Source organism: Ascaphus truei, chromosome 18 (assembly GCF_040206685.1).
Source record: "Ascaphus truei isolate aAscTru1 chromosome 18, aAscTru1.hap1, whole genome shotgun sequence".
NCBI classification, from domain to species: Eukaryota; Metazoa; Chordata; class Amphibia; order Anura; family Ascaphidae; genus Ascaphus; species Ascaphus truei.
Genome location: NC_134500.1, coordinates 12,242,571 through 12,255,131, shown reverse-complemented (window position 1 = coordinate 12,255,131; position 12,561 = coordinate 12,242,571). Strand labels below are relative to the sequence as shown.

Here is a 12,561-nt window from a genome sequence, read left to right as displayed (position 1 = left end):
AATTGTTTTGCAGCCAGGAGACATTGGTAAATAAGCCTCTTAGGCTCAGATCCACAGAAGGGTGCTGAGCCTTAGCACGTACATGATTTAATTATGAGGGTTACGGCGTGCTAAAGCTGACAGTCGCACCCTTTTGTGCATCTGGGCCGTATTGTTTTGTGAAACCTTCGGGGTAATTTCTCAGTGACCAATTTTGTTGCAATTTGAGATCACTTTGTATTACTCTGCTTTCTTTGGCTAAAATCAATTCAAATTTAAGACACCTACATTAAAATAAGAGCAAAGAGACTGTTGAAAAAGGCAATCCAAGCATCTTGAAAAAACGATTGATTGAAAACGAATTACACAGGCTGCCGGTCGATCTGGTTCTCCCGCAATCGATCCGCAAAATCCTGTTTCCCAGGGTTCACTAAATGGCTGCCTTTCAGTTTCAAATCAATCCTACAGTCGGTGTAACTCAGCAGCTACAATGTATGTAACATTATCTATTGTTACAGTTTGCAGCTCAAACTGCTGGGGATATTGGCAACAAATGATCACAAACAGGAAAGTGGTACAAATATTTTGCACTGCCGGGGAGGTGGCTAAACCTGCTATAGAAATCACTGGATGCTCAGTATATTAAAACTCAACAAAAATGGCATTAAGAGTTGAATTTAAAAATAGAAAAGGTAGTAAGTATTATCTAATACTACAGAACTGATTTATTTAAAAAATAAACAAAAAAAAACCACACATGTAAGATATTGCTGGCATTGATCTTTTATAAATGATGCATATATTCATTCCTCCACCGGGCTCCATCTTCTAGACAGGAATCCTTTCAACATGTTGCTGATTAAAACTAGTTTATATGTAAACGGACATTGCAAACGGGAAATGGCTGCAGGCAAAGCAATGACATGGGAAAGTCTGAGAGGCGTGGAACTGAAAGTAGGATGGGGTATCTAACCATGAAGCGCCATTGGAAGTGTCTGGATGTTTGATCAAGGCCATTGTGCATGCTCAGGAGATCTGTGAGCAATGTACAATACATGTGTATTTATTTGCACCTGCCGGCAGAACAGTATAAAGGGGGAACGCAGAGCACGGTATCTGTTATTCTTCATAATGCAAAATATCCTTTGGCCACTTAGGCTGGGGCCATAGAAGGGTGAGGCGTTCCGAGCCGCGCTGACGCTGAGGCTCGCCTGCTGAAATCTGCGCGATTCCATGGACTTGCAGGCGAGCCAGCGTGCGCGAAGGGAGCCGGGGGGGAGGTGGTTGGAGGCGGGGCAGTGACGTCGCTGGGCCAATCGCCCGCGACGCACTGATATCAACGTCACGGCGCCGACGTCACGGCGCCGTGACGTTGACGCTGCTTCAGGCTGATTGGATGTTTTCAGCCGACAGCGCGCTGAAAAACAGCTTGGCTGTCGGCTGAAAATTCCAAAGCCTGATCACGCCTGCGGACGCTCGCGTGAGCCCCCTCTCAAGGCATCCTCATTGAGGATGCAGGGGCTCAGCACTGAGCGTCCGCACGGCTCAGCGCGGCCTGTCCTTCTATGGACTCGGCCTTAGTCTTCATAGATGTAGAAGCTGGGATATCCTGACCTGTTGGGAGCAGCTTGGTGGCTGGAGTTGGGAACCCCTGTCCTAGCAGGTTATTTTGCTATGTGCCTGTATAGCAAACCCAAGGTATGTGAACCCATATGTGCTCAGTCTCTGTGAAGATGCAAAGATAACAACTTTGTAATGTTTAAAAAAGAAAAAAAATAGCTTTATGTCTCTTAAGGAATTTGGTTCTGCAATTCCACATACCGCTTTGCTCATTCAAAGCTGGTTGGCAGCAGAAGGAAGTTGGTCAGACTTTCTAGATTTGTGCAACCCTCAGTCCTAGAGAGGAATGGATACTGACAACAGAATAGAGAACAGTGTCTTGTGGCACTGATACATTCTGTGACAAAGGTCAAATAGACATTTAAAGTCTTTTTAATGATGCAGACATAATGCACCATGTTTCCGGGAAGTCCCTTGTTCCGGTGAAAACATATACCCGAAACATTGTGCATTATGTCTGCAAGACTTTAAATGTCTGACTTTTGTCACAGAGTTTGAGTGCCACAGGAAACTGTTCTCTATTTGTAATTTATGGACCAATTTCTGCTGGGATTCTCGTTTTCCTGCTAGAGCGCCAACCACCATTTTTTAAAGGAGTGGAGTCCGCCTGCCATCTTTGGATCCTTCCTGGCAGCCTGCCAAAGCGAATCGACATACTGTAAGACACAGGAATCTTCATCTTTCATCCAAATTTGATCTTCGACTTTTAGGAGATGAAAAAGCCAAGACGTTCTTAAGGCCTCGTTCAGGGCGCCAGAGGCAGGAGTTGGAGGGAGGGCGGCAGTCTGCTGGGTGATGTGTGTTCATCCTCCCCAGCAGACTTTTTCAGGAGTTGAAAGGCGGGGAGGGGGCGGGGCTACAGACAGCAGCTTAGGGATCCAAGTTGCAGACTTGAAATCATTCTCAAGAATGATTTCATTGGCTGCCGAGGTCCCAGTGACGCTGCTGCAGCTTCAAAAAACAACCTGGCTTGTTTATTGAAACTGGAGCCAGCGTCAACTCCGTACTTGGGAGACAGGGCAGCTGCTACCCCGACAACCACAGTTCACTTTAAATACATTGTATCCCACGGCCGCACGCGCACGTCAGCACGCCCTCCCTCCGAAGCCAGCACCCTGAACGAGGCCTAAGATTACAAATTCATCAACGTTCAGTGCACTTTAGCACCAATGGCTGATACATAATGAAGATATCTTCAATGGCAAAAAGTAGGTGCCAAGTCATTTTAGGAGGAAAACAGATAGGATAGGATACAGGACTTCTGAAGAAAAATGCTAGATGTCAAAGGTGACCCAGATTCTCACTATCATTACTTGTTCTACATTATTATTATTATTGTTATTACTATTATTATGACTAATTTAGCTATTATTTTATAGTTCTTTACACATGTTCTAATGATGAAATCATCTGAGCCCAGTATCGTGAGTGCATATCATAAATCTCAAACCTTTATATAATCTACGGATCTAGCCTTCACCACGGGTATAGTTATTTTAAAACTCGTGGTTTTCGGAAATACTGCAAGGGGCGCCAATCATTTCCAAAGACTGGGTCCAGACTTAAACATCTACTGGCAGCCGAGTCTTTATTCCTCAGCCAGAAGTCAGAAAAGGTCTTTTTAATAATGATTCAGGAAATTGTTTCACATTGAAGCTGAAAGAAGATTTCATAATGATTTCTCAGTTTTGCACTGAAGCGGTTTCTCCGAAATATTCACTCTCCTGTGACTCTGTAATAAGCCCTCCACATTTGTATTTTCTCTTTGATAAAGTTGCAGTACTAAAGTAATCATTTGAAAAGGTTCACAGATTAGTTTCTCAGGTTACCCAATGAAGGAGCCTGAGGGGTTGGAAAGCTTGTAACACATCAACTACTTGTTGGGCCAATAAAAGGCATCATACCCGCTACCCCCTCTCCCTCCTGTTACTACTTTCTCTGGTTATGAAACAGCCTGTGTTTTGTAATATAATTTCCCCTTTTTTCTTTCTTATATTTATATAAAAATATGTTTAAAATGAGATTTTTCTACAAACATAAGAAAGGGAAGAACGATCCTATGTTATGAAGCACAGATTCCCTTCTCCAATAGTACTCTGCTTTGGCCTTCACACCGAGAGATGGCAAAACTGTCAGAAATGCATTTGCTAAATTGCGGTGGTTTCCCCGCCCCGCCACCCCCCCCCCCTCCCAAACTCAATCATTTTGCCAAGACTCAAACGGATAAAAATGGCACCAAATGAGTGCAACTAAGTAAAAGTGATCTAAAAGACGCTCAACACAAAAAGTGCTCACTATTCTTTAAGTGAAAGAAAATTACTACAATAAAAAATATTGTGAAAACAAATGTGCATTGGAAATATGATAAATTCAGTGCAATGTAAAGTTGTAACTTCCGGCTCAAACTCAATGGTCGGGCCTGTCTTCACCAATCCAGGGGGAGCATATGAGTGCGCCAGACTCATCGCCAGACAGCGAGCGAAACACGGTGTGTGTGCGGGGGGTGGGGGGGCCCATTTATATTCTCATCGTTATGCGAAGCTGGGGGTTTTAGAGAACCTGGCAAATTAGCATATTAAACAAAATTACAATCCACGTTGACTTAATGCCGGTGAATCGCTGGCGAACTGTGACTCAGCCGTTGCCTCTCGAGACTCCCAAAGGGCATATTTTGTGTGGTTGGTCACCTAATGCGCAGGTTTCGTACATCTCTATTTAGAGATATAGAGCAGAGGTCACGTGCAGGCCCCTTTCTGATATTATGAAAAGGCGTTGTATGGTGCTCAGAAGAAAACAGCAGTACTGAGAGTTGATAAATTGTTGTAGAATGGAATTAACCCAATGAATGAATATAGTTGATGATTCCAAAAGATGCGTACTGGCAAACTATAATCCCACAAGGCACAGCAGTAAGGATGTAATGATAGTAAAACACCTTCCGGTGACCAGTAAATAAACATCTATATCAATGGAAGAAAACTGATAAACAAAGTCCAGATACATATGTGGGTAAACTGGAATAGACTCACATGGGAATGAATATCCACGATGAACAGCAAGTCCAAATGTATCCAGGATCCCACGGGTTAACTGTGCCTCCGTCTGTAGATGGATATATTGAGCAGGAGAAAGAAAAACGGAGCACTAAATCCAAAACTGGCAATGCCAGAAAAAAGTGCAAGGATGCGTTCCCATAATAAAAAGATTACTTTAATGAATCAAGAACAAAAAAAACACACCAACGCGTTTCGGACTATTGCTAGTGATAAAGGACTAGCAATAGTCCAAAACGCGTTGGTGTGGTTTTTGTTCTTGATTCATTAAAGTAAGCTTTTTATTATGGGAACGCATCCTTGCACTTTTTTTCTGGCATTGCCAGTTTTGGATTTAGTGCTCCGTTTTTCTTTCTCCTGCTCAATATCTCCCTTTCTGACATTGAAGAAGTGGACTAGTCTCCCGGAGCTCTAAACTCATCTCCTTTCTGCTGATTCTTATCTCTGAGATCAATTTACAGAGGGCAAATGTATTGAGATATTAACCCTTTGGATGCCCTAAGATGTGGCCACTACCTCATTGGGCATATAGAACATGATCTGGCATGCAGGCTGATGGAAGAGGCAGGCTCCTCTGTGTCCGTCTCCTGATTCAGCGCAGCCGCATCGCTTGACCACCATGGACCATGGCGATCTGGTGCTCCAGCACCCCAAATGGTTAAATATAAGGAAAGTAGGAAACTGAACTAGACTATAAAACAGTCCCGTAAATAAAGGTTTGAAAAACAATCAACTATTTTAAAACCCACCTGCAGGAGATTTATAAAGATGTCGAACAAGGGGCGGCCAACTCTAGTCCTTAAGGGCCTCCAACAGGTCAAGCTTTAAGATTATCTCTGCTTCAGCACAGCTGGCTTAATCAGTGGCTCAGTCTTTGACTGATTGAGCCACCTGTGCTGAAGCAGGGATATCCTTAAAACGTAACCTGTTGGTGGCCCGCAGTGCTTCTTTTCGCTTATGCGTTACCTCAGCTTCTCACCATGTTGAGTAAGGAGAGGGTGGATGTGGTTAGTTTCCTATAAAAGGTGTTCTCCATAAAAGTCTAGAACATTTGATTATTTTCTTTTAAAATGCAGTAGCCAAAATTGGGATTGCAACACTGTCTAGCACAGTGTTTTCTCTACAGGGATTCCCTGCAATTTTCAGGTAATTTGAAAATTGCATCAAATACAGAAGAATTTACAATGCATCTGATCTCAGACACGCTATTAGAGAGGGTTGGGGTTCCTTACAATGCATCTGATCTCAGACACGCTATTAGAGAGGGTTGGGGTTCCTTACAATGCATCTGATCTCAGATGCGCTATTAGAGGGGGTTGGGGTTCCTTACAATGCATCTGATCTCAGACGCGCTATTAGAGAGTGTTGGGATTCCTTATAATTTTACAATATAATTATAGGGTTCCTTACCCCCAAAAAAGGTTAAAAAAACACTGTCTAGCACTAAGCCTCACATTAAGTCTAAAAGCCTATCTCCAAGCAGCACAATAAAAATACCACAATATTATACAATACCCATACAGAGCTCATAACGTTTTTGGTACTTACTTTAAAGGAGATGAAGAAAAGGTTGAAGTAAAATACTGAGATGTTTTAAAAGGTAATCTTAAACAGATGGTAATACAATTACAGAAGCTAGACACGCATAGATTCATTTAGCAGAAAGATGCACAGGTTCATTGGAAAATTTTCTAAAGCAATTTTGGAGGCCCCAGTGAGGTACATCAGTCGTAGGAAAGCATATAATTCTCTTAAAGCATAAGACGAGCTGGTTTATAAAAACAGTGGCAAGCAAGGTTAGAGAAACGAGTTAAAAATATAGATAAGACATTTCAGTTTGGATGAAAACGAGGAGGAAACCTTCAAATAGTCTAGAAGGAATTGTAATATTCAAGAAGGAATTTAAATTAAATTAGCCTAAGAAGCAGGGAGTAATATAAAGGATATGTACTCTTGGTAAGGGGATCTTTGCCATGTGTGATGTGAATGGTATGGTAATGTGTAAACCGGGATGGTATCTGTTCTTTTTGTTATACTGTATCATATTTCTGTAACCTGGTAGGCATTTGACTGTACAGTATATGATGAGTGTTGAGATAAACAGTCCGGGGTCTCTATTCATTTCAAACAAGGATTCTGTATTCTTGAGTCTGTGCCTTATTTATCTTGGATAAGACTCTTTTTTTGCAGGTAGTGATAGCCAGACCAATATGAGAGGTCTTCTTCACAGCATTGTCCACCTACCTCTATATCGTCATGAAATACTTGTCCGTCCTGGTCTCTGAAATCTCAGTTTTTCAATAGAAATGCCTGACTCTTGTGAACCGCATTTCAAGGGCATTAAAGTTAGGTAACGACCTTGATCAAAAGGGAATGAGGTCATGGTGTTGGGTTGATAATATACCGTCTCCATAGATGTGTATGTGAGCTTCAAAGATCTCGCCAATCCATTTTTTGGATGGCCCATATGTTTCTTCTCTTGTCAACCATCTAAGGTAGAGGTAGAGGAGGTCTCCTGAGATAATGTACTATCGACACTTAAGTAGAAGATCACATTGGTGTAGTTACTCTAGTACAAGGGTAGTAAACTCCAGTCCTCTACCAACAGGGCAGGTTTGCAGGATATCCCCGCTTAAGCACAAGTGGCTCAATGAGTCCCAGCTTCAGCACAGGTGGCTCAATCGGTCCCAGCTTCAGCACAGGTGGCTCAATCAGTCCCTGCTTCAGCACAGGTGGCTCAATCAGTGGTTCAGTCTTTGACTGAGCCACTGATTGAGCCACTTGTGCTGAAGCAGGGATATCCTGAAAACCTAACCTGTTGGTAGTCCTTGAGGACTGGAGTTAGCTACCCCCTGAGATATATCATTGAATGCAAATAATCAGTGAGGTGTTTTTTTAAATCTTGCTGGTTTTCCCTTATAATCTTCATCTGTCTTTTACAAGCACCACAGTTAACCCTCGAAGTTTAATTTCGCCATCTGTTCTTAACGCAGGTGGCAGACAGGTTCCTGGAGTCGATGCTCTGCTACTTGTGGAGTTGGAATACAAACAAGAGATGTATATTGTTCCAGCTTGGCAGAGACCAGTAATAATTCTGAGCAAGCGTGCAGTGATAAAAAACCTTCTGCATTGCAAGCCTGCAATCAGATAGACTGCCCTCCAGCTTGGCATACAGAGGATTGGCAACAGGTATTTAAAACTTTTTACGACCGCCATTCTACCTTAATTAATTTAAAGCAGCAAAACGTGAAATCTTATGTTGTTTTTTTAAATAAATGAGTCCAGCAGTATTTAAGTAATAATCCCAGAAGAGAAGGCCCGAGGATAAGCTTTTACTGCACGTGTTTATTAAAATAAAATTGTACACACAGCCCCCCCCTCTATATACACACACTCTGCAGCGCCCCCACTATATACACACACTCTGCAACTCTCCCCCTCTATATACACACACTCTGCAACTCTCCCCCTCTATATACACACACACTCTGCAACTCTCCCCCTCTATATACACACACTCTGCAACTCCCCCCTCTATATACACACACTCTGCAACTCCCCTCTATACAGTATACACAAACACACTGCAGCCCTCCTCCACCCTCTACACCCACAAAACACACACTGCAGACAGACAGACAGACACACACACACCAATAAAACACTCTGCTGCCCCCCTTTAGACCCACAAAGCACACACACACTCACTCCTGTGTGGAGCGCTCTGTCCAATCACCTCCCCTGTCAAAGAGCTGCTCTCGCTCTGTGTGTATGAGAACTCAAAGCTGATTGGCTGAAAAACTTGGCAGGGTCTGAAAAATTCCAGCCCATTACTGATTGGTTAAAATTCCTGGTATTATCCAATCAGAGAACAGGGATTTCAGTAATGCCCGGAATGTAACAGCTTTAGCCTGTAATAGATAATACTGGTTTTGTTTTGGTATTTTTTGTCAGCTCTTAATACCATATTTAATGTTTTTTTTTTAATATTCTGGCCATCCTTTCATTTTTATAGCAGGTTTAGCACACCTCCCAAGCAGTGCAAGATCTTTGCAACATTTTCCTGTTTGTGATCCTTTGTTGCCAATGGTCCCAGCAGTTTCATCTGCAAACTGTAACAATAGACAATGTTACCTTCATTATATAAGGATACACTGTAGCTGCTGAGTTACACTGACTGAAGGATTGATTTGAAACTGAAAGGCAGCCATTATGTTAGGCACACAATCAGGATTTTTACAGCTTTATAACCAGAGCACCAAACGATTGCCAGCTTAGGTGAGAATGTAGAATTATACATTGTCACGGGCTTTACATATAATAATAATAATAATAAGGTAAAAAATGGGGGAAATGTAATATTGCTGCTTTAAGATAAATAACACAATGTTGCCACATTTAAGACAGCAATCCCACCATGGTGTTAGCTAGAATTAGAGCCTAGGTAAATAGTAGGCCGTAGCCGTGCAGGCTGGATTAATTTGGCTGCATATTTCACTGCTCACTAAAAGTGTCCGAGTATGAGACACCGCTGTGTCTGAGGATCCTTTACCCTGCGCAGTATAGCTGACATGCCGCATGGTTATACCCCGTGACTGGCGTGATACTGATGTTGTTAACGATGCTCTGGTTGTTTCCTTAGTGTTCTCGGACGTGTGGGGGAGGCGTCCAAAACCGCAAAGTGGTCTGCAAACAGTTGCTGGCGGATGGGAGCTTTCTGAAGCTTTCTGATGAACTTTGCCAGGCACAGCAGCCGGCTAGTAATAAACCTTGTGGGAAAGCCGATTGCCCCCCGCAGCTAACTGCAGGAGATTGGTCCAAGGTCAGTGGTATTAAAGAGTTGAAATCATGTTGTCATACAGAGTAGTACAGAGTATGACATATGCAGGGCCGGTGCAAGGGTATTCAGCACCCTAGGCGAATCTTCAGCCCTCCCGAACTTTCAGATTTTTTTCTCGCTTACCCCCTCCTCCTCATCCTCTCTTGTCTCACACCTCTCCCACTCCTCAATCACCCCCTCCTCCTCTTCCTCTCTAACACCCTCCTCTTTTTCTCTCACCCCGTCCTTCTTCTCTTCCTCTCTCACTCCCTCCTTCTCCTCTTCCTCTCTCACCCCTCCTTCTCCTCTTCCTCTCTCACCCCCTCCTTCCCCTCTTCCTCTCTCACCCCCCTCCTTCCCCTCTTCCTCTCTCACCCCCCTCCTTCTCCTCTTCCTCTCTCACCCTCTCCTCCACCTTCTCCACCTCTCACCTACCTAGCTTCAGTGGAGCCGACCACGGGAAGCGGAGCAGGGCGGAGGATGACGGCCGGAGGAGGATGACGGCCGGAGGAGCTGCGCTGTAGCAGAGGCAGACACTTGAAGTCGGTAAAGACTTCCGTGTCGGACCGCTGGGGGCTCAGCTCCTCTCCGGCTGTCCTCCTGTGCCGCCCTGCTCCCGTGGTTCTCGGTCCTCCTCTCTCGTCACCGCCCACATCCTCTTCTCCCACCATCCTCCTCCTCCATCCTCTTCTCCCACCATCCTCCTCCTCCATCCTCCTCTCCCGCCCTCCTCCTCCTCTGCTGCCGCCACCTCCCCAAAAGTGCCACCCTCGGCGACCGCCCAAGTCGCCTAGTGGTAGCATCGGCCCTGGACATACGCCTGATACAGTTTCCATGACGCTTGTCTCTAATTGCGCACTGATTTTGGCGCAGGAAATCCCGTTTTGATTTTGCATTCTTTTTTTGCAGGAGTTTTGCAATACCCAAAGCAGTGTATGTAATGGCCCCCTAGCAGCAGGGAGATAACACTGGCCCCTAGCAGCAGGGAGATAACACTGTCCCCTAGCAGCAGGGAGATAACACTGTCTTACATTCTCGCCCTATGATAACTTTGGAAGATAGGGCCGCAGACCTGTCAGAGATATGCAAATGCACCACAAGTGGTATTTTTATTTGCCGTACGGTGAAAAGTTTTTGTCACGTTGTTCCCCCCACGGTAACTTTTTAATGTCTGGTTACACCCACGTACCAGCTTCACGTTGCACAGCCAGCAACCAACCTCACACTGAGGAGACCCAAAAGGTTGAACAAGCTATCCGTGAGTAGGGTTACTGGCTCTGCACTTCTTTAACCCAGGCTATGCTGAAAAGCTGTGTAATGTCGTATATGCTTATAGGGGTCCATGTTACAATGGATACGAAGTAAAGAGTGACACTGTGAATGGATAACATTGTGCTATGTGTATTGGGATTTTTATTAACCCCCCCCCCCCATGCTGTATGAGCCGGAAACACATTTGTTACCCGTGCAAGTAAGGAGTTACATTATACCAGCCAATTCACTGTGTCCACGTATGTCTCTGCAGCCAATTCACTGTCCACGTGTGTCTCTGCAGCCAATTCACTGTCCATGTGTGTCTCTGCAGCCAATTCACTGTGTCCACGTGTGTCTCTGCAGCCAATTCACTGTGTCCATGTGTGTCTCTGCAGCCAATTCACTGTCCACGTGTGTCTGCAGCCAATTCACTGTGTCCACGTGTGTCTCTGCAGCCAATTCACTGTGTCCACGTGTGTCTCTGCAGCCAATTCACTGTGTCCACATGTGTCTCTTCAGTGCTCTGTAAGATGCGGCGTTGGAATCCAGAGGCGGAAGGCGTCATGCCAGAAGATAACCGCTAAGGGCCAGGCAGCCCCTATCAACGGATCCCTCTGCCACGGGCTCCCTACCCCAGCCCTGGTTAGATCGTGTCACATGAGTGCCTGCCAGAGTAAGTATGTCGGTAAACGTCAAAATACTGGAAGGGTTCTCAAAACACATTGTATTAACCCTTTCCGGGCCCCAAGACCTAGCTACCACGCACTGAGATCTGGCCCTCCGGGAGCCCCCCGACTCTGTAGCTAGGTGGGATTATATTGTCTCCCCCGTTTGCTAGGGGAGACAAGCGATCGCATGATTGGGAATGTGGCATTCATTTACCGCGGCTCCTCCGGCACTGAAAGGGTTAAAGCAATGAAACAAGCGCCATAGGAGCTCAGCTATCCCAATGTAGTCATTTGGTCTCATCCGGTGGTTTCCCAACTCCAGTCCTCAAGAACCCGCAGCGGGTCAGGTTTGAAGGATATCCCTGCTTCAGCACAGCTGGTGCCGTCAGAATGACTGAGCCACCTGTTTTGGAAGCCGGGGACATCCTTAATACCTATTGGGGAATCTTCAGGACCAAAGCTGGGATCCCCCTGGTCTAATCAATACAAATGTGTTGCATCACCTGGCACTCCCCTGTATTCTGGAGGTTTCCTTACAGCATTCAGTGGTGGGACCAACACATACTGTATATGCTATAAAGAATTAAAACAAGGACACAGGAGATACTGAATAAAACATCCAGTAATAATAATAAAGTTCTGTTTAAAGAACAGAACAAGGTTGCATCCAGGCCCGCTGACAGCTTTTAAGGGGCCCAAGACAGAATAATGACATCCCCCTCCCCCATGGTCCTGGGTTGTTGAGCGGGGTGGGGGGGAGGGGAGTTCTGAATGGTTGTTGAGTGTGGGGGGGAGGACACTATAGAGAGAGCTGTGCCCCCCAGAGCCGCTGAGCCCGGGCCACTTGTCCTGTTCTGATGCAGAGACTAATTCAGCCGCCTGTGCTGAAGCAGGGATATCCTAAAAACCTGACTTGTTAGGGGGGAGGGAGGTGTGTCTTGAGAACTGGAGTTGAGCACCCCTGACTTACTGAACAATTCATTGAATAGGCTGTGAGATCTCTTACGACTTAGCACTGCTTATTAAACGTGTAATTTCCCCCCCGAATTGAGGCGTTTCAGTGAGCGGGATTTCACCTTTTTTTTATTCCACGGACCATGAGATATTCGCCTGGGAAGTTCCAGGGAAACGTGGGCGCCAGCCGCGGATGACAATCGGGGGGAGGCGG

General features: G+C 45.1%; 1 protein-coding gene across 1 annotated transcript in view; it reads left to right on the top strand.

Annotated features, from left to right (window-relative positions):
* ADAMTSL3 (ADAMTS like 3) overlaps positions 1 to 12,561 on the top strand; it is a 257,600-nt gene that overhangs the window by 201,797 nt on the left and 43,242 nt on the right. The window contains exons 18-20 of the mRNA XM_075575555.1: positions 7,646 to 7,841; positions 9,295 to 9,474; positions 11,245 to 11,398. Coding sequence (XP_075431670.1) covers positions 7,646 to 7,841; positions 9,295 to 9,474; positions 11,245 to 11,398 — 530 coding nt within the window. The remainder of the gene's footprint in view (positions 1 to 7,645; positions 7,842 to 9,294; positions 9,475 to 11,244; positions 11,399 to 12,561) is intronic.